The sequence below is a fragment of the Aphelocoma coerulescens genome, chromosome 4 (genome assembly GCF_041296385.1).
Source record: "Aphelocoma coerulescens isolate FSJ_1873_10779 chromosome 4, UR_Acoe_1.0, whole genome shotgun sequence".
Taxonomy (NCBI): Eukaryota; Metazoa; Chordata; class Aves; order Passeriformes; family Corvidae; genus Aphelocoma; species Aphelocoma coerulescens.
In genome coordinates, this window is record NC_091017.1 from 78,029,084 (window position 1) to 78,050,244 (window position 21,161).

Sequence of the window (21,161 nt, forward strand, 5' to 3'; positions counted from 1 at the left end):
TTAGGGGACACTGAGGTGGCATTTAGGTGGCACTTAGGGGACATCGAGGTGGCACTTTGGGGACATTTAGGGGCACTTAGGGGACACTGAGGTGGCATTTAGGTGGCACTTAGGGGACATCGAGGTGGCACTTTGGGGACATTTAGGTGGCACTTAGGGGACACTGAGGTGGCACTTTGGGGACATTTAGGTGGCACTTAGGGGACACTGAGGTGGCACTTAGGGGACACCGAGGTGACATTTAGGGGGCACTTTGGGGACACCGAGGTGGCACTTTGGGGACATTTATGTGGCACTTAGGGAACAATGAGGTCGCACTTAGGGGACACCGAGGTGACATTTAGGGGATACTTTGGGGACACTGAGGTGACATTTAGGGGCACTTAGGGGACACCGAGGTGACATTTAGGGGACATTTAGGTGGCACTTAGGGAACAATGAGGTCGCACTTAGGGGACATCGAGGTGACATTTAGGGGCACTTAGGGGACACCGAGGTGACATTTAGGGGACACCGAGGTGACATTTAGGGGACATTTAGGTGGCACTTGGGGAACAATGAGGTTGCACTTAGGGGACATCGAGGTGGCACTTTGGGGACACCAAGGTGACATTTAGGGGGCGCTTAGGGGAAACCGAGGTGACATTTAGGGGAAACCGAGGTGACACTTAGGGAAACCAAGGTGACACTCCGTTTACACTTCAGGGACACTTGGGGACACCTGGGTGACATCAGGGGACAGCCAGGTCCCTCTGGCACACCCAGGGGAAGCTGAAGTTGCAGTTGTGGTCATTCCAGAGCCCCGCCCCCCCCACCGGGTGGATCTGGGCGCAGCCCTCCCCCCCCCACTGGCCGTGGTCAGTGTTGTCCGGTTGCCCCGGCGCCCAGAAACTGCGGGAAAAAGCGGGGGCAGCGGTCAGCGGGATGGGACAGGGATGTCCCCAGGTGTCCCCAGGTGTCCCCAGCCCCCCTCACCTGTGCTCCAGAGAATAGGGGGTCCCATCCACCCAGCGCCAGGAGCCCCCCGGGCCTGTGGTCGCCAGCCCGATCCAGTAGGAGCCACCGCGGGCCTCCCGCGCCAGGTAAGCCTGGGGACATGGGGACAGGGGAGGGGACAGGTGAGGGGGTGGACAAGAGAGAGGTGAGGGGGTGGAAAGGGGGACACGGGCAGGGGGGACAGGTAGGAGGGGGCTGGGGACAAGGGGTGGGGACAACCGCGGGCAGGAGGTGGCACGGGGGGGGGGGCACATGTGGGACAGGGGCTGGGAACAGGATTTGGGGCCAGGATTTGGGGCCAGGCCAGGCCAATAAAGGTGCTCAGGTGGGAGGGGACGGCGCAGGACAGGACACGGGTGGCCGTCCCCGGCGTGTCCCCAGCCTCACCTGCTCGTCGGCGCTGGTGACAGAGGCCAGGTGCGCGTGTGTCACCGCGCAGGCGGCCTCGGCCGCGGCCCAGGGCTGGCTCTGGCCCGAGAACAGGTACAGCTTGCCCCGGTGGTAGCGCCAGCCCAGCTCCAGTCCCTGCAGCCACCGCCCTGCGGGGACACGGGGACACCCCTCGGTCACCCCCCTCGGTCACCCCCCTCTGTCACAGCCTTGTCACACCCCCGTCACCGCCTTTGTCGCCTCCCCGAACCCGGCGCCCTGCGGGGACACGGAGACAGCCCTGTCACACCCCTCTGTCACACCCCTCTGTCACACCCTTTGTCACCCCTCTGTCACCCCTCTGTCACCCCCCCGGTCACACCCCCGTCACCGCCTTTGTCACCTCCCCGAGCCCAGCACCCTGCAGCCACCGCCCTGCGGGGACACCCCTCGGTCACACCCTTTGTCACCCCTCTGTTACACCCCTCTGTCACACCCTTTGTCACCCCTCTGTCACCCCCCCGGTCACACCCCCGTCACCACCTTTGTCACCTCCCCGAGCCCGGCACCCTGCAGCCACCGCCCTGCGGGGACACCCCTGTCACACCCACCCCTGTCACACCCACCCCTGTCACACCCACCCCTGTCACACCCACCCCTGTCACACCCCCGAGCCCGGCACCCTGCAGCCACCGCCCTACGGGGACACCCCTCGGTCACCCCCCTCTGTCACCCCCTTTGTCCCCCTGCCGTCACTGTCCTGCGCGGGGACACGGCCACACCCCTGTCACCGCCTTGCCACCCCATTGTCACCTCCCCCCTGTCACCCACCGAGCTGGTCCTGTCGCCGCCGCGCCGCTGAAGGGGTGTCACCTGTGGGGACGTGGGGTCAGGGACAGGGGACACGGGCCAGGAGCTGGGGACGAGGGTTGGGGACAGCGCTTGGGCACAGGATTTGGGGGCAGGGGGCTGGGGACAGCGTTTGGGGACAGGGGACAAGGGCTGGGACACAGTCTGGGGACAGGGAGTGGGGCGGGATATGGGGACAGGGAGTGCGGGCTGGGGACAGGGAGTGCGGGCTGGGGACAGCGACTGGAGCTGGTGACAGTTTGGGGACAGGGGCTGTGGGTTGGGGACAAGCGCTGGGGTCAGGAGCTGCAGGCAGAGGTGGGGACAGGACAGGGCCTGGGGACAGGGCCGGGGTTGGGGACAGGACAGGGGTTGGGGACAGGACAGGGGTTGGGGACAGGGCCGGGGTTGGGGACAGGACAGGGGTTGGGGACAGGGCCTGGGGACAGGGCCGGGGTTGGGGACAGGGCCTGGGGACAGGACAGGGATTGGGGACAGGACAGGGGTTGGGGACAGGACAGGGCCTGGGGACAGGGCCGGGGTTGGTGACAAGGGCTGTGAGCAGGATTTGGGGACAGCGGGTGCAGAAGGGGGGCTGCGGGCAGGGTTTGGGGACAGGTTGGGGACAGGGGCAGTGCCGGGGGTCCCTCACCGTCGGGGTCCGACCCCAGCGGGTCGGTGGCCGCCGCCAGCTCCGCCCGCGCCGCCCGCAGCTCCTCCCGGCCCTGCACGTCTGGGGGGGGTGGGGGGGAGAGGGGCGTGACGGGACCCCCGACCCTGCCATGGGGTCCCTCTCCCCTCCTGACCCTGCCCGGGGTCCCCTGACCCCTCCCGACCCCTGCCGGGGACCCCAAATCCCTCTTGAGCTCTGTCTGGAGACCCCCGATCCCTGCCCGGGGACCCCCGACCCCCGCCCGCTCCGTGCCCGCAGCCCCCTGCCCGCTCCCAGACCATTCCCAGCCCCTTTCCAGATCCCAACCCCGCTCCCAGCCCCTCCCCATCGCACTCTCCGCTCCCAGTCCCTCTCCAAACCTTTCCCAACCCCTCTCCAGCGCCCTCCCAAGCCCCCAGCCCCTCTCCAACCCTTCCCAAGCCCCCAGCCCCTTCCCAGCCCCCTTCCCAACCCCTCTTCAGCTCCCTGCCCACTCCCAGCCCCTCTCCCAATCCCTCCCCATTCCCAGCCCCTTTCCCAGCCCCTTCCCCACTTCCAGTCCCTCTCCCAGTCCCTGTCCACTCCCACCTCTCTCCAACCCCTCCCAGTCCCTCTCCCAGCCCCTTGCCCACTCCCAGCCCCCTGCCCCGCTTCCTGCCCCCTCCCAATCCCTCCCCAGCCCCAACCCCTTTCCCAGTCCCATTCCCTCTCCCTCCCCAGCCCCACTCCCAGCCCCTCTTCCAACCCTTCCCCCAGTCCCTGCCCTCTTCCAGCCCTTCCCAAGCCCCCAGCCCCTTCCCAGCCCCCTTCCCAACCCCTCTTTAGTTCCCTGCCCGCTCCCAGCCCCTCTCCCAATCCTTCCCCACTCCCAGCCCCTCTCCCAATCCTTCCCCACTCCCATCCCCTTTCCCAGCCCCCTCCCCACTTCCAGGCCCTCTCCCAGCCCCTTGCCCACTCCCAGACCTCTGCCCCGCTTCCTGCCCTCTCCCAGTCCCACTCCCAATTCCTTCCCAGCTCCCTGCCCGCTCCCAACCCCTTCTCCAAACCCCTTTCCAGCCCCTTCCCAATCCCTCCCCAGCCCCCCGCCCTTTCCCATCCCATTCCCGCTCCCTCCCCAGCCCCTCTTCCAACCCTTCCCCCAGTCCCTGCCCCTCTCCAGCCCTTCCCAAGCCCCCAGGCCCCTCCCCCGTCCCAGCGCCTTTCCCAACCCCTCTCCCACCCCTCCCTCACCCCCTGCCCACTCCCAGCCCCTCTCCCCACCCCGTCCCTCCTCGCTGTCGCTGTCCCCACTCACAGAGGGTGCCCAGCGCCGCCAGCCCCGCCGCCAGCAGCAGCAGCACGGCCGTGCCCAGCGCCCGGCGACACGCGGGGGACCTTGGCGACCGCGCCCGGGGCGGGCCGGGGTCCCCGCGGGCCCGGGGGGGCGGGTACCGGATCTGCAGGGTCTCGTAGAGGTGCGGGCTCTCGGCCATGGCCTTGGGGACACGGTGGGGACGGTGCCTGTTCCCTCTTCCTGCCCCGTGCCCGCCGGGCAACAGGAACCCCGCTGGTGCCACCCGGCCGGCGTCACGCGTGTCCCCACGCCCCCAGGGGACAGCCCGCCCGCCCCGGGGACAGACGGGGCTGAGGGGGTTGGACCTGTCCCAGTCCTGTCCCCACCCTTGTCCCTGTCCCTGATCCCGTCCCCATCCTTGTCCCTGATCCCATCCCCATCCTTGTCCCTGTCCCTGATCCCGTCCCCATCCTTGTCCCTGATCCTGACCCTGTCCCAGTCCTGTCCCCATCCTTGTCCCTGATCCTGATCCTTGTCCCTGATCCCGTCCCCATCCTTGTCCCTGATCCTGACCCTGATCCCGTCCCCATCCTTGTCCCTGTCCCTGATCCCGTCCCCATCCTTGTCCCTGATCCTGACCCTGATCCCGTCCCCATCCTTGTCCCTGTCCCTGATCCCGTCCCCATCCTTGTCCCTGATCCTGACCCTGTCCCAGTCCTGTCCCCATCCTTGTCCCTGATCCTGATCCTTGTCCCTGATCCCGTCCCCATCCTTGTCCCTGTCCCTGACCCTGTCCCCATCCTTGTCCCTCACTCTCTCTGTGTCCCTGTCCCTGTCCCTGACTCTGTCCCTGTCCCCATCCTTGTCCCTGACTCTGTCCCTGATCCTGGCCCTGCCACTGAACTTGTCCCAATCTCCCGGTCCCTGACCTTGCCCCTGTCACTGGACTTGTCCCTGACCCTGTTCCTGACCTTGTCCCAGTCCCTCTGTCCCTGCTCTTGTCCCCAGCCCCATCTCTGTCCCATATCCCTCTCCCTGTACCCCTATATCCTTGTCCCTATATCCCTGTCCGTATGTCCCTGTATCCTGTCCCTGTATCCCTGTCCGTATGTCCCTGTATCCCTGTCCATATGTCCCTGTATCCTTGTTCCTATATCCCTGTCCGTATGTCCCTGTATCCTGTCCCTTTATCCCTGTATCCCTGTCCGTATATCCCTATATCCGTGTATCCCTGTCCCTTTATCCTTGTCCCTGTATCCCTGTCCCTAGATCCCTATATCCGTGTATACCTGTCCCTGTATCCTTGTCCCTATATCCCTGTCCCTATATCCCTATATCCCTGTCCCTATATCCCTGTATCCCTGTCCCTATATCCCTATATCTCTATATCCCTATATCCTTGTCCCTATATCCCTGTCCCTATATCTGTGTATCCCTGTCCCTGGATCCCTAGATCCCTATATCCCTATATCCTTGTCCCTATATCCCTGTCCCTATATCCTTGTCCTTATATCCCTGTCCCTATATCTGTGTATCCCTGTCCCTAGATCCCTGGATCCCTAGATCCCTATATCCCTGTCCCTATATCTGTGTATCCCTGTCCCTGGATCCCTATATCCCTATATCTCTATATCTCTATATCTCTATATCCCTATATCCCTATATCCCTATATCCCTATATCCTTATATCTCTGTATCCCTATATCCCCGTCCCCACAGTTCCGCCCTCGAGCCCAATTCACCCCTCCCACCCTCAGACACTGAAATCCCAGAGAAACCCCCTGGAATCCCAGCGGGATCCAACTCCCCGATCCCAATCTCACCCCTGGCTGGGTCCCTCCTGGAATCCTGGAATGCTTTGGGGCTGGGAAGTGACCCCAAATCCCATCAATCCCATTCCATGGGCAGGGAATATTCCCACTATCCCAGGTGGCTCCAGCCTGGCCTTGGACACTGGAAAACCCAAATTCCTTGGAATTTTTGGGGCACTGCCCCCAATCCCGCTCCTCTCTTTTCATCTCCTTCAGGTTCCTGCTCCCTAAAAAGTTCGGGAATCCCTGGAATGGGCTCTCCCAAGGGAATATTCGTGACCTCATCGATCCCATGGGAACTCCACCATCACATCGGGATGAGCTTTCAACCAACCCCATAATCCCGGAATGGTTTGGGTTGGGGGGAAAAAAAAAACAACCCCAAACCGCGATTTTGGGTTGGAATTCCCGGATTTTTTTTTGCCTTTCCGTGTGGAATTTCCCATGGATTCAGCCCCTTCTGGATCCGAGGGGACCTCGGGGGGTGTCAGTGACCCCGGGGGGGTGACTCAGGCCGGATGTTCCCCAATATCCGGGACGGGAAGGGGGAAGGAAACGGGAATTGCGCAAGGCGGGGATGGGGACAGGGGGTGAACTCGGGGGGATGACGGAATTTCCCGGGAGGGGGCGGATCCGGTGGGATCACCCCCGGACCCCAAACACCTCGGTTTGGGGCGGATTTTCCCGGTTTGGGGCAGGATTTCCCAGTTTGAGGCGGAATTTCCCAGTATGGGGCGGATTTTCCCAGTTTGAGGCAGATTTTCCCAGTTTGGGGCGGATTTTCCCAGTATGGGGCGGAATTTCCCAGTTTGGGGCAGGATTTCCCAGTTTGAGGCGGAATTTCCCAGTATGGGGCGGATTTTCCCAGTTTGGGGCGGATTTTCCCAGTTTGGGGCGGGATTTCCCAGTTTGAGGCAGATTTTCCCAGTTTGGGGCGGATTTTCCCAGTTTGAGGCGGATTTTCCCAGTTTGGGGTGGGATTTCCCAGTTTGGGGCGGATTTTCCCAGTATGGGGTGGATTTTCCCGGTTTGGGGTGGAATTTCCCAGTGTGGGGCAGATTTTCCCAGTTTGAGGCGGATTTTCCCAGTTTGGGGCGGGATTTTCCTGGTTTGGGGTGGGATTTTCCCAGTTTGGGGCGGGATTTCCCAGTTTGGGGCGGATTTTCCCAGTATGGGGTGGAATTTCCCAGTATGGGGCGGATTTTCCCAGTTTGGGGTGGGATTTCCCAGTTTGGGGCAGGATTTCCCAGTTTGAGGTGGAATTTCCCAGTATGGGGCAGATTTTCCCAGTTTGAGGCTGATTTTCCCAGTTTGGGGCGGGATTTCCCAGTTTGAGGCAGATTTTCCCAGTTTGGGGCTGATTTTCCCAGTGTGGGGCGGATTTTCCCAGTATGGGGCGGAATTTCCCAGTTTGGGGCAGGATTTCCCAGTTTGAGGCGGAATTTCCCAGTATGGGGCGGATTTTCCCAGTTTGAGGCTGATTTTCCCAGTATGGGGCAGATTTTCCCAGTATGGGGTGGGAATTTCCCAGTATGGGGCGGATTTCCCCAGTTTGAGGCGGCTTTTCCCGGTTTGGGGTGGATTTTCCCGGTTTGGGGCTGATTTTCCCAGTTTGGGGCGGGATTTCCCAGTTTGAGGCGGATTTTCCCAGTTTGGGGCGGATTTTCCCAGTTTGGGGCGGAATTTCCCAGTATGGGGCGGATTTTCCCAGTTTGGGGCGGATTTTCCCAGTTTGGGGTGGATTTTCCCAGTTTGGGGCGGATTTTCCCAGTTTGGGGTGGATTTTCCCAGTTTGGGGCGGGATTTCCCAGTTTGGGGCGGGATTTCCCAGTTTGGGGCGGATTTTCCCAGTATGGGGCGGATTTTCCCGGTTTGGGGCGGAATTTCCCAGTGTGGGGCAGATTTTCCCAGTTTGGGGCGGATTTTCCCAGTTTGGGGCGGATTTTCCCGGTTTGGGGCGGAATTTCCCAGTATGGGGTGGATTTTCCCAGTTTGGGGCGGGATTTTCCCAGTTTGAGGCAGATTTTCCCAGTTTGGGGCGGGTTTTCCCAGTATGGGGCGGATTTTCCCAGTTTGGGGCAGGATTTCCCAGTTTGAGGCGGAATTTCCCAGTTTGAGGCGGATTTTCCCAGTTTGGGGCGGATTTTCCCAGTTTGAGGCGGATTTTCCCAGTTTGGGGTGGGATTTCCCAGTTTGGGGCGGATTTTCCCAGTATGGGGTGGATTTTCCCGGTTTGGGGTGGAATTTCCCAGTGTGGGGCAGATTTTCCCAGTTTGGGGCGGATTTTCCCAGTTTGGGGCAGATTTTCCCAGTATGGGGCGGATTTTCCCAGTTTGGGGCGGGATTTCCCAGTTTGAGGCAGATTTTCCCAGTTTGGGGTGGATTTTCCCAGTATGGGGCGGAATTTCCCAGTTTGGGGCAGGATTTCCCAGTTTGAGGCGGAATTTCCCAGTATGGGGCGGATTTTCCCAGTTTGAGGCAGATTTTCCCAGTTTGGGGCGGATTTTCCCAGTATGGGGCGGAATTTCCCAGTTTGGGGCAGGATTTCCCAGTTTGAGGTGGAATTTCCCAGTATGGGGCGGATTTTCCCAGTTTGAGGCTGATTTTCCCAGTTTGGGGCGGGATTTCCCAGTTTGAGGCAGATTTTCCCAGTTTGGGGCGGATTTTCCCAGTTTGGGGCAGATTTTCCCAGTATGGGGCGGATTTTCCCAGTTTGGGGCGGGATTTCCCAGTTTGAGGCATATTTTCCCAGTTTGGGGCGGATTTTCCCAGTATGGGGCGGAATTTCCCAGTTTGAGGCAGGATTTCCCAGTTTGAGGCGGAATTTCCCAGTATGGGGCGGATTTTCCCAGTTTGAGGCTGATTTTCCCAGTTTGGGGCGGGATTTCCCAGTTTGAGGCTGATTTTCCCAGTATGGGGCGGATTTTCCCAGTATGGGGTGGAATTTCCCAGTATGGAGCGGATTTTCCCAGTTTGAGGCGGCTTTTCCCGGTTTGGGGTGGATTTTCCCGGTTTGGGGCTGATTTTCCCAGTTTGGGGCGGGATTTCCCAGTTTGAGGCGGATTTTCCCAGTTTGGGGCGGATTTTCCCAGTTTGGGGCGGAATTTCCCAGTATGGGGCGGATTTTCCCAGTTTGGGGCGGATTTTCCCAGTTTGGGGCGGATTTTCCCGGTTTGGGGCGAAATTTTCCAGTGTGGGGCAGATTTTCCCAGTTTGGGGAGGATTTTCCCAGTTTGGGGCGGATTTTCCCAGTATGGGGCGGATTTTCCCAGTTTGGGGCGGGATTTCCCAGTTTGAGGCAGATTTTCCCAGTTTGGGGCGGATTTTCCCAGTATGGGGTGGAATTTCCCAGTATGGGGCGGATTTTCCCAGTTTGAGGCTGATTTTCCCAGTGTGGGGCGGATTTTCCCAGTTTGGGGTGGGATTTCCCAGTTTGAGGCAGATTTTCCCAGTTTGGGGCGGATTTTCCCAGTTTGGGGCGGATTTTCCCAGTATGGGGTGGAATTTCCCAGTATGGGGCGGATTTTCCCAGTTTGAGGCGGATTTTCCCGGTTTGGGGTGGATTTTCCTGGTTTGGGGTGGGATTTTCCCAGTTTGGGGCGGGATTTCCCAGTTTGAGGCAGATTTTCCCAGTATGGGGCAGATTTTCCCAGTATGGGGCAGATTTTCCCAGTTTGGGGCGGAATTTCCCAGTTTGGGGCGAAATTTCCCAGTTTGGGGCGGAATTTCCCGGTTTGAGGCTGAGTTTCCCAGTTTGGGGTGGAATTTGGCCAATTGGGGGTGAATTCTCCCAGTTTTGGGGTATCAGGGCTCAGTTTGGGGTGACCGGATCCAGTTTTGTGGTGACGGTGTCCAGTTCTGCGATGTCTACTCCCAGTTTGGGGTGAATTCTCCCAGTTTGGGGTGAATTCTCCCAGTTTGGGGTGAATTTGGCCAGTCTGGGGTGACTGGGTCCAGTTTTTGGGTGTCTTTTCCCAGTTTGGGGTGATTGTGCCCAGATTTGGGGTGAATTTTCCCAGTTTTTAGGTGTCAGTGACCAGTTTGGGGTGACTGGATCCACTTTTGGGGTGAATTTGCCCAGTTTGGGATGAATTTTCCCAGTTTTTAGGTGTCACTGCCCAGTTTGGGGTGACTGGATCCAGTTTTGGGGTGTGTGTGCCCAGTTTTGAGGTGAATTCGCCCAGTTTTGGGGTTTCTTTTCCCAGTTTGGGGGTGGCTGGATCCCGTTTTGGGGTGACTGGATCCCATTCTGGGGTGAATTTGCCCAGTTTTGGGGTGACCGGATTCAGTTTTTGGGGTTTCAGTGCCCAGTTCTGGGGTGTCTGTGCCCACTTTGGGGAGAATTCGCCCATTTTTGGGGTGACTGCATCCAGTTCTGGGGTGAATTTGCCCAGTTTGGAGTGACCGGATACAGTTTTGGGGGGAATTTTCCCAGTTTTGGGGTAAATTTGCCCAGTTTGAGGTGTCTTCTCCCAGTTTGGGGTGATTGCTCCCAGTTTTGGGTGACTGGATCCCGTTTTGGGGTGAATTGTCCCGATTTTTGGGGTGTCACTGTCTAGTCTGGGGTTCTGTGCTCATTTACGGGGTGTCTGCACCCAGTTTTGGGGTGAATTCTCCCAGTTTTGGCGTGCCTATTCCCAGTTTGGGGGTTCCCATGTTCATTTTTTTGGGGTGTCAGTGCCCAGTTTGGGGTTCTCGTGCCCATTCCGGGGGTGGCAGTGCCCAGTTTTGGGGTGAATTCTCCCATTTTTGGCCTAACAGCTCCCAGTTTTTAGGGTTTTCTGTGCCCATTTTGGGGTCCCCCGTGCCCGTCCCCTGCCCTCACCCAACGTGGCCGCCGCGGGGCTCTGACGTCACTGCGGACGGGACCGTGACGTCACTGAGTAGGCGTGGTCGTGACGTCACCGCAGACAGGGCGCCCCCTGCCGGGCCAGCCGGACAACGCCGGAGGTGACAGCGGACAGGGGAGGGTGGCATTGTCCCCTCGCCCCACGGGGACACCTCTGCCACCCCCCGCGGCGCTTTGGTGGCCCTAGGGTGGCCCTGGGAATGTGGGACGTGAGCCCCCACCCCATTCCCGATGGGAATCCCGTGGGATAAACCCCGTCCCCCTTGGTGATCCCAAATCCATCCCCCGGCGAGATTTGGGGTCCCCTGGTGTCACCCCCCAGCCCCGCTGTCCCCATTAGGGCCCGTTTAGGGCGCGGATCCCAAAGGAGCTGGTGCCGGGGGACTCGCCTGGAATGGGAATGGGGAGAGGGAAAAACCCCCGCGGTCATCGAGAGGGAGGGGATGGTCCTGGGGGAATATGGGATGGACACTGGGATGGACACTGGGAGAGATGGAGGGATGGATGGATGGACACTGGGATGGATGGATGGATGGATGGATGGATGGATGGATGGATGGATGGATGGACACTGGGATGGACACTGGGATGGATGAGGGATGGACACTGGGATGGAGGGATGGACACTAGGATGGATGGATGGACACTGGGATGGACACTGGGATGGATGGAGGGAGGTATGGATGGACACTGGGATGGACACTGGGATGGATGAGGGATGGACACTGGGATGGACACTGGGATGGATGGATGAATGGATGGATGGATGGATGGATGGATGGATGGATGGATGGATGGATGGACACTGGGATGGATGGACACTGGGATGGACACTGGGGTGGGCATGTGGATGCTGAGATGGATGGACGGACAATGGGATGGATGGATGGATGGACAATGGGATGGATGGACGGACACTGGGACGGACACTGGGACAGAGGGATGGATGGACACTGGGATGGACATGTGGATGCTGAGGTGGATGAGGGCATGGATGGATGGACACTGGGATGGACACTGGGATGGATGGATGGACACTGTGATGGATGAGAGATGGACGCTGGCATGGAGGGATGGATGGACACTGGGATGGACATTGGGATGGATGGATGGGGGGATGGATGGACACTGGGATGGATGGATGGACACTGGGATGGACACTGGGATGGACATGTGGATGCTGAGATGGATGGATGGACAATGGGATGGATGGATGGACGCTGGGATGGACACTGGGACGGATGGACGGATGGACGGATGGATGGATGGACACTGGGATGGACATGTGGATGCTGAGGTGGATGAAGGCATGGATGGATGGACACTGGGATGGATGAGAGATGGACACTGGCATGGAGGGATGGACACTGGGATGGACACTGGGATGGACATGTGGATGCTGAGATGGATGGATGGACAATGGGATGGACATTGGGACGGAGGGATGGATGGATGGATGGATGGATGGACGGACGGACGGACGGACACTGGGATGGACACTGGGATGGATGGACATAGAGACGGACACTGGGATGGGCAGGGTCCAGATGGATGCTGGGATGGACAAATGGATGCTGGGATGGATAAAGGCATGCATGGACGGATGGACACTGGGATGGACACTGGGATGGATGGATGGATGGACACTGGGATGGACATGTGGATGCTGAGATGGATGGATGGACAATGGGATGGATGGATGGACGCTGGGATGGACACTGGGACAGAGGGATAGATGGATGTATGGATGGACACTGGGATGGACATGTGGATGCTGAGATGGATGGACACTGGGATGGACACTGGGATGGATGGACAGAGAGATGGACACTGGGATGGGCAGGGTCCAGATGGATGCTGGGATGGACAAATGGATGCTGGGATGGATAAAGGCATGCATGGACGGATGGACACTGGGATGGACAGGGTCATGGATGGATGGATGGATGGATGGGTGAGGGCATGGATGGATGGACACTGGGATGGACAGGATCATGGATGGATGGATGGATGGATGGGTGAGGGTATGGATGGATGGACACTGGGATGGACAAATGGATGCCGGGATGGAGAGATGGACACTGGTCTGGGTGGATGGACAGATGGACACTGGGATGGACAGGGTCACGGATAGATGGACACTGGGATGGATGGGGGCATGGAGAGGTGGACACTGGGATGGATGGACAGACAGGTGGACACTGGGATGGACAGGGTCACGGATAGATGGACACTGGGATGGATGGGGGCATGGAGAGGTGGACACTGGGATGGATGGACAGACAGGTGGACACTGGGATGGATGGGGCTGTGGATGGATGGACACTGGAATAGGCAGATGGATGGACATGGAGATGGACGCTGGAATGGATGGATGGATGGACACTGGGATGGATGGACACTGGGATGGATGGACACTGGGATGGATGGATGGATGGATGGATGGTACAGATGGACAGATGGACACTGGGATGGACACGGGCATGGAGGGATGGACATGGGGATGGACAGATGGCCACTGGAATGGATGGATGGATGGGTGGACACTGGGATGGATGGACACTGGGATGGATGAATGGATGGGTGGTACAGATGGACACTGGGATGGATGGATGGACATTGGGATGGACAGAGGCATGAAAGGATGGACACGGGGATGGATGAATGAATGGTAGGATGGACAGATGGACACTGGGATGGACAGGGGCATGGATGGGTGGATGGGTGGATGGATGGATGGATGGATGGATGGATGGATGGATGGATGGATGGATGGATGGATGGATGGATGGATGGATGGATGGATGGACGGACGGGTGGATGGATGGATGGATGGATGGATGGATGGATGGATGGACGGGTGGATGGATGGACGGACAGTGGGAAGGACGAGATCATGGACAGATGGACATTGGGATGGTTGGAAGCATGGACAGAAGGACACTGGGACGGATGGACTCTGGGATGGACAAGGCCATGGACACTCAAGATGGACACTGGGATGGATGGGGATATGCACAGATGGATACTGGGATGGACACCAAGGATGGATGGACAGAGGGATACTGGGATGGGTGGGGACATGGACAGACAGAACCCCTGCGACCTATTTGGGGTCAACCCAGGGGCACATTTGGGTCACTTTGGGGTACCCCTTGCACATGTTTAGGGTCACCCCAGGGGGTCTCGAGGGAGATTTGGGGTCACTTTGTGCCATCCCTGGCACCCATTTGGGGTCCCCAGGGACACATTGGGGTCACTTTGTGCCATCCCTGGCACCCATTTGGGGTCCTCAGGGACACATTGGGGTCACTTTGTGCCATCCCTGGCACCCATCTGGGGTCCCCTCATTGGGGTCACTTTGTGCCATCCCTGGCACCCATTTGGGGTCCCCCCATTGGGGTCACTTTGTGCCATCCCTGGCACCCATTTGGGGTCCCCAGGGACACATTGGGGTCACTTTGTGCCATCCCTGGCACCCATTTGGGGTCCTCAGGGACACATTGGGGTCACTTTGTGCTTTCCCTGGCACTCATTTGGGGTCCCCCCAGGGACACATTGGGGTCACTTTGTGCCATCCCTGGCACCCATTTGGGGTCCCCAGGGACACATCGGGGTCACTTTGTGCCATCCCTGGCACCCATTTGGGGTCCCCCCATTGGGGTCACTTTGTGCTTTCCCTGGCACCCATTTGGGGTCTCCCCAGGGACACATTGGGGTCACTTCGTGCCATCCTTGGCACCCATTTGGGGTCCTCAGGGACACATTGGGGTCACTTTGTGCCATCCCTGGCACCCATTTGGGGTCCCCAGGGACACATTGGGGTCACTTTGTGCCATCCCTGGCACCCATTTGGGGTCCCCCCATTGGGGTCACTTTGTGCCATCCCTGGCACCCATTTGGGGTCCCCAGGGACACATTGGGGTCACTTTGTGCCATCCCTGGCACCCATTTGGGGTCCTCAGGGACACATCGGGGTCACTTTGTGCCATCCCTGGCACCCATTTGGGGTCCCCAGGGACACATTGGGGTCACTTTGTGCCATCCCTGGCACCCATTTGGGGTTCCCCCATTGGGGTCACTTTGTGCTATCCCTGGCACCCATTTGGGGTCCCCCCATTGGGGTCACTTTGTGCCATCCCTTGCACCCATTTGGGGTCCCCAGGGACACATTGGGGTCACTTTGTGCCATCCCTGGCACCCATTTGGGGTCCTCAGGGACACATTGGGGTCACTTTGTGCCATCCCTGGCACCCATTTGGGGTCCCCAGGGACACATTGGGGTCACTTTGTGCCTTCCCTGGCACCCATTTGGGGTCCCCAGGGACACATTGGGGTCACTTTGTGCCATCCCTGGCACCCATTTGGGATCCCCCCAGGGAATCTCGGGGGACACATCAGGGTCACCCCACGGTTCCCCTGACACCCATTTGGGGTCACCCCGGGGTGTCTCAGGGGACACATCTGGGCTACTTTGGGGTAGCCCTGGCACCCATTTGGGGCCTCTCCAGGCTGTCCCCGTGGCTCCAGCGGGGTCTCCTTTGGGATGTGTCCGGAGCCTCTTTGGTGTCCCTGGGGCCACTTTGGGGTCACCCCGAGGTGCCCCGGGGAATACATTTGGGCTACTTTGGGGTACCCATCTGGGGTCACCCCGGGGTGTCCCTGGGGCCACTTTGGGGTCCCCCCAGGGAATCTCGGGGAACACATTTGGGTTACTTTGGGGTACCCCTGGCACCCATCTGGGGTCACCCCGGGGTGTCCCTGGGGCCACTTTGGGGTCCTCCCAGGGAATCTCGGGGAACACATTTGGGTTGCTTTGGGGTACCCCTGGCACCCATCTGGGGTCACCCCGGGGTGTCCCTGGGGCCAGTTTGGGGCCCCCCAGGGAATCTCGGGGAACACATTTGGGTTACTTTGGGGTACCCCTGGCACCCATCTGGGGTCACCCCGGGGTGTCCCTGGGGCCACTTTGGGGTCCCCCCAGGGAATCTCGGGGGACACACCGGGGTCCCTTCACGCTACCCCTGGCACCCGTTCGGGGTCTCCCCGGGGTGTCTCGGGGGACACATTTGTGCTACTTTGGGGTACCCCTGGCACCCACTTGGTGCCTCTCCAGGCTGTCCCCGTGGCCTCATCGGTCCCTCCCGGGGGGTCCCTCCCGGGGGGGTCTCTCCCCGGGGGTCTCTCGGGGGTCTCCCCTCGGGGTGCCCGGCGCCCCCCGCGCGGCGCGGGGAGGGACCGCTCCTCCCCGGAATGATGTCAGCCTGGCCGGCCGCGGCCCCCGCCTCCCCCGGCGGCTCCGGCCCTGCCTCCCCGGGGAGGCGGCGGCGGCGGCGGCGGTGCCGGGATGGCCCGGGCCGGCGGGGCGGCGGCGGCAGCGGCGGGGGGGCGGCGGCGGCAGCGGGCGCTGCTGCTGCTCATGGTGCTGCTGCCCGAGCCGGGCCGCCGGGGCCGCGCCGGGGGGCGGCGGAGGCGGCGAGGGGACAGCGATGGCACCCCCGGCACCCCCGGGCTTCCCCCCGGCCGCCCGCTGCTGCTGCTGCTGCCGCTGCCGCCGCCGCCGCCGCCGCCTCCGCCCGGCGCTGCCGCCGCCGCCCGCCCGGTAACGGAACCGAGCCCCCGCCCCCGGCCGGGCCCCCCCTTCCCCCCCCCCCCGGCCGCCGCCGCTCCTCCCCTGCGCCTCGGCCCTCCCTCCCTCCGGCCTCCCTGCGATCCTCCTTCCATCCCTCCGGGGCCGCTCTCCGAGCCACCCTCCATCCCTCCCTCCATCCCTCCCTCCCTCCCTCTGCCGCGCTCCATCCCTCCACTCCTCCTCCATCCCTCCCTCCATCCTTCCACTCCTCCTCCGAGCCTTCCTCCACCCCTCCTCTCCCTCCTTCCATCCCTCCCTCCACTCCTCCTCTCCAGCCTCTCCCTCCCTCCATCCTTCTACTCCTCCTCCGAGCCTTCCTCCATCCCTCCCTCCACTCCTCCTCAGCCTCCCTCCTCTCCTCCGAGCCTTCCTCCCCTCCCTCCCTCCATCCCTCCCTCCACTCCTCCCCACCCCTCCCTCTCTCCCCCCGCGCCGCCCCCCGCCCCTTCCCCTCCCCTCACTTGGCTCCGGGGCTCCTCCAGCTCCAACTTCTCGGGCTCTGCCCCCTCCCTCTCTCCCTCCTCCCTCCCCCCGAACCCCCCCACCGGGAGCCTCCCCCTCCCTCCTTCTCTCCCTCCCTCTCTCCCTCCGCAGATGCCGCTTCCCCGGCGGCCGGGACGGCGGCCCCCGGCACCTGCCCGGTGCTGAGCGCGGGGCTGGGGGGGTTCGGGGGGTGGGGGGGGGTGTCCGGGGGTCCCCCTGAGCCCCCGGTGATGTTCTCGGTGCAGGAGGCGCTGCCCCGGGGGGGGGTCCCCATGAAGGAGGAGCCGCTGAGCGCGGGGGTCCCCGCCGGCCGCTGGCTGCAGGGCACCGGCATCCTGGACGCCAGCACGGCGGCGCAGAGGTAAGGGGACAGCCCGGGGACAGCCGGGGGACAGCCGGGGGACAGCCCGGGGACAGCCCGGGGACAGCCCGGGGACAGCCGGGGGAGAGCCGAGGGACAGCCGGGGAACGGCCCGGGGACAGCCGGGGAACGGCCCGGGGACAGCCGGGGGACAGCCCGGGGAACAGCCCGGGGACAGCCGGGGAACGGCCCGGGGACAGCCCGGGGGCTGCGGGATGGGTGCAGCCCGAGCTCCGCGGGCATCCCGGGCTCCATGGGAATCCCAGGCGGAGTGGTCATCCCGGAGGCTGTGGGCATTCCAGGGCAAGTGAGCATGCCAGGTGCAGTGGGCATCCTGGATTCCACGGGAGTTCCAGGGGCTGGGGGCATCCCGGCGCTCCGGGCATCCCAGATGGAGTGGTCATCGCAGGTTTCGTGGGCATCCTGGTTACAGCGGGCATCCCAGGGCTCTGGGCATCCCGGGTTTCATGGGCATCCCGGTTTTCATGGGGGTTCTGGGCATTCCGGGGCTCTGGACATCCTGGGCTCCTCGGGTATCCCAGCTTCCGTGGGCATTCCAGGGGCTCCTCGGGTATCCCGGGGTTCCGGGCATCCTGGGCTCCACAGGCGTTGCCAGGGCTGTGGATGTGCCCGGCTTCCCGAATTCCACGGGCATCCCAGATTCCATGAGCATCCCAGGCTCTGCAGCCGTGCTGGGCACTCCGGGCATTCCAGGGGCTCTGGGATTATCCCGGGATCCACGGGCATTCCAGGGGCTGTGGGTATCCCGGGCTTCTGGGAGTGTCCTGGTCACTGTGGGCATCCTGGGCACTGCGGGCATTCCAGGGGCTGTGGCTATCCTGGGGTTTGGGAGTGTCCTGGGATCCACGGACATTCCGTGCCCCGTGGGCTCCGTGGTCGTGCCAGGCTCCGTGGTCGTTCCGGGCACCGCAGGTGTCCTGGGTCCCACGGGCTCCGCGGGCATCCCTGGATGTGCCCCCCTGTCCTGGGATTCCCTGGGCCTCTGGATCCCCCGTGCCGGTGCCCTGGGCATCCCGGGAACCCCACGGATTCCAGCTGCCAGGGGTTTGTGCCAATGGGAATGGGATCTGCGCCCACTCCCTGCCTTTTCCAGAGGTCCCAAACCCCATTCCCTGCCCTGAATCCCATTCCCTGCCTTCCTCTGGAGCTCAAATCCCATTCCCTGCCTTCCCGGGGGTTCAGGGCTCCATGGACCCCGTTCCCTGCCTTTTCCGGGGAGCTCGAATCCCATTCCCTGCTTTCCCAGAGGGCTCAGGGCTCCCCGAATCCCATTCGCTGCTCTCCTGGGGGACTCAAATCCCATTCCCTGCCCTTCTGGGGGGCTCAGGACTTCCTGAATTCCATTCCCTGCATTCCCAGAGGGCTCAGAGCTCCCTGAACCCCATTCCCTGCTTTCCCAAGAGACTCAGATCCCATTCCCTGCCTTCCTGAGGGGCTCAGTGCTCCCTGAATCCTATTCCCTGCTCTCCTGAGGGGCCCAAATCCTATTCCCTGCCCTTTCCAGGTGGCTCAAACCCCATTCCCTGCCCTCCGTGAGGGTTCAGGGCTCCACGGATCCCATTCCCTGCTTTCCCAGGAGACTCAAATCCCATTCCCTGCCTTCCCGAGGGGCTCAGGGCTCCCTGAATCCCATTCCCTGCCCTTTCCAGGCGGCTCAAATCCCATTCCCTGCCCTCCGTGAGGGTTCAGGGCTCCACGGATCCCATTCCCTGCTTTTTCCAGGGTATTCAGGGCTCCCTGAATCCCATTCCCTGCTTTTCCGGGGGGCTCAAATCCCATTCCCTGCCCTCCCCGGGGCCCTCAGTGTCCCCTCTGTCTCTGTCCAGCACATGCCCAGAGGGGTCAGTGCCACCCCCATCCCCTGGGGCTGTCCCTAAGGCATCACCGAGGCCGTGGTGGCTCCCTGGGGTCCCCCCAAAACTTTGGGATGCTGGAAAATCTCAGGGAACCCCCTCCCCGCCCCCCAAAAGGGACCCCAGTGCGGCCACCACCGTGGTGACATCCACCCCCGGGGGTGACCATGCGGGACTGAGGGACAGCAGTGCCAGGCTGGGGGGGTCGGGGTCCCAGGGAGGTGCCAGCCTTGTCCCTGTGTCCCCAAAAAGTCCCCCGGGACTCCCACGGGCGACAGGGGGACACACCCAGGGCTGGCAGCGGTGGCAGGGACACCCCGAGTGGAGTCCCGGGCAGCTTCCCACCCTTCCTGTGCCACCCGTGGGGACACCTGGCCGGGGAGGGGCTACCCGCACCCCACAAACACCGGTGTCCCCCGCTCCGTGTGTCCCCATGGCCACCGCAGTGTCCCCAAGGGGTTGGCAGCGGGGTCTGGGGTCCCACAGAAGGTCCCCACATGTGGGTGGCATCCAGGCCCTTCTAACCCCCCCCCACCCCCCGCGTGTCCCCGCGGCCACCACGATGTCCCCAAGAGGTTGGCACCGCCACCCTGGGGACCCGCAGGGGGTCCGGGGGTGACCCACGCAATGTCCCCACTCTTGGGTGGCATCCAGGACCCTCACACCCCCTCCCGCGGCCACCACGATGTCCCCAAGGGGTTGGCACCGAGGTCTGGGGTCCCCCCTGAAGGTCCTTGAGTGACCAACGCGGGGTCCCCACTCTCGGGTGGGGTCCAGCACCCCCTAAACCCCCCCCTCCCGAGTGTCCCCACGGCCACCACGATGTCCCCAAGGGGTTGGCACTGCCATCCTGGGGTCCTACAGAGAGTCCCCACCCGTGGGTGGCATCCAGGACCCTCCAACCCCCCCCCCCCCCGTGTCCCCACGGCCACCACGATGTCCCCAAGGGCTTGGCACCGCGGTCCTGGGCTGTGGGGTGACCCACGCGGGGTCCTCACCCGCGGACCCTCTAAACCTCCCCCTCCCGCGTGTCCTCGCGGCCATCACGGTGTCCCCAAGGGGTTGACACCGAGCTCCGGTGTCCCCCTGAAGGTCCCTGAGTGACCCACGCGGTGTCCCCGCTCTCGGGGGGGGTCCCCACGCCCCTCAACCCCACTCGGAGCCGCTTTAGGGCCGTGCCCGGGGCCCGCCCGGAGCCGCCGCTTTCCTGGAAGCGCCGGGGCCGCGGCTGCTTGGAAATGCTTGATTGGCTTTAATAATTAATTAACGCGCGGGCGGGGCTGGCAGCGCGGGGGGGGGACACGGCGGGGGACAGCGGCGACAGTCAGGGCCACCCCCCGCGCGTCACCGAGGCGATTTGGGGGGAGGCCGAGGGGGATTTTTGGGGGCTGGAAAGCGCCGCTGTCCCGTTGGGGGTGGCGGGCGACGGGGAGGGGACAGAGGTGTCCAAAGCCACCCGCGCAGGGAGGGGACAAGGGGCAGGTGTGGCACGTCTGGGGTGGCCACGCACAGGTGTTGTCGCCTCCCCAGGTGTGGCCCCTGGGGACAGTTTGGGTGCCCGCGGGTGGCCCTGGCGACAATTTGGGTCCTCGAGGAGCAGCTGAAGGAGCTTTTCCTCTGTCACGCCACGGAGAAGTGTCCCCAGAGTGTCGCCAAGGTCCCCGCGGGTTTCACGCTGTGGCGGGGGTGACACTTGGGGACCCGCTCCGCTGCTCCCGGGAGGACACCGAGGGGACAGGGAGCACCCGCGGGGTGGGGACACGGGGACATCGTGCCTGGGGTAGCTCTGCTGTCACTGTCCTGGCACCCCGCGTGTCGGGGCACGGGGACAGCGGCGGTGACACCGGCGAGCCCCGGGGTGGCACCAGGGGATGGCAGCGCGGGTGGCTTGGGCGGGGAGGGCTCAGGGATGTCCCCTCCTGTCCCTCGTGTCGCCGAGGCCAGGACGGGTGGTGCTGCTGAGGGCTGGCGGTGTCCCCTGCTGTGTCCCCTACCCTGGCCAGGGAGGGGAC

The 21,161-nt window shown here is 62.4% G+C and overlaps 2 protein-coding genes across 4 annotated transcripts in view; one reads left to right on the forward strand and one right to left on the reverse strand.

Moving 5' to 3' along the window:
- Positions 1–731: 731 nt before the first annotated feature.
- LOC138110156 (C-type lectin domain family 4 member F-like) lies at positions 732–4,338 on the reverse strand. The gene is made up of 6 exons (XM_069014878.1): positions 4,161–4,338; positions 2,867–2,947; positions 2,197–2,238; positions 1,384–1,535; positions 976–1,088; positions 732–891 (listed from the first exon to the last, which is right to left on the reverse strand). The coding sequence occupies exons 1-6, from the start codon at positions 4,336–4,338 to the stop codon at positions 732–734; spliced, it is 726 nt and encodes a 241-aa protein (XP_068870979.1).
- A 12,806-nt stretch (positions 4,339–17,144) lies between these two features.
- The window catches only part of LOC138110124 (transcription factor COE4-like), a 28,635-nt gene continuing 24,618 nt past the window's right edge, over positions 17,145–21,161 (forward strand). For all 3 annotated transcript variants that reach the window (XM_069014837.1, XM_069014839.1, XM_069014838.1), the window contains exon 1: positions 17,145–17,275. In XM_069014837.1, the coding sequence (XP_068870938.1) occupies positions 17,145–17,275 (131 nt within the window). The remainder of the gene's footprint in view (positions 17,276–21,161) is intronic.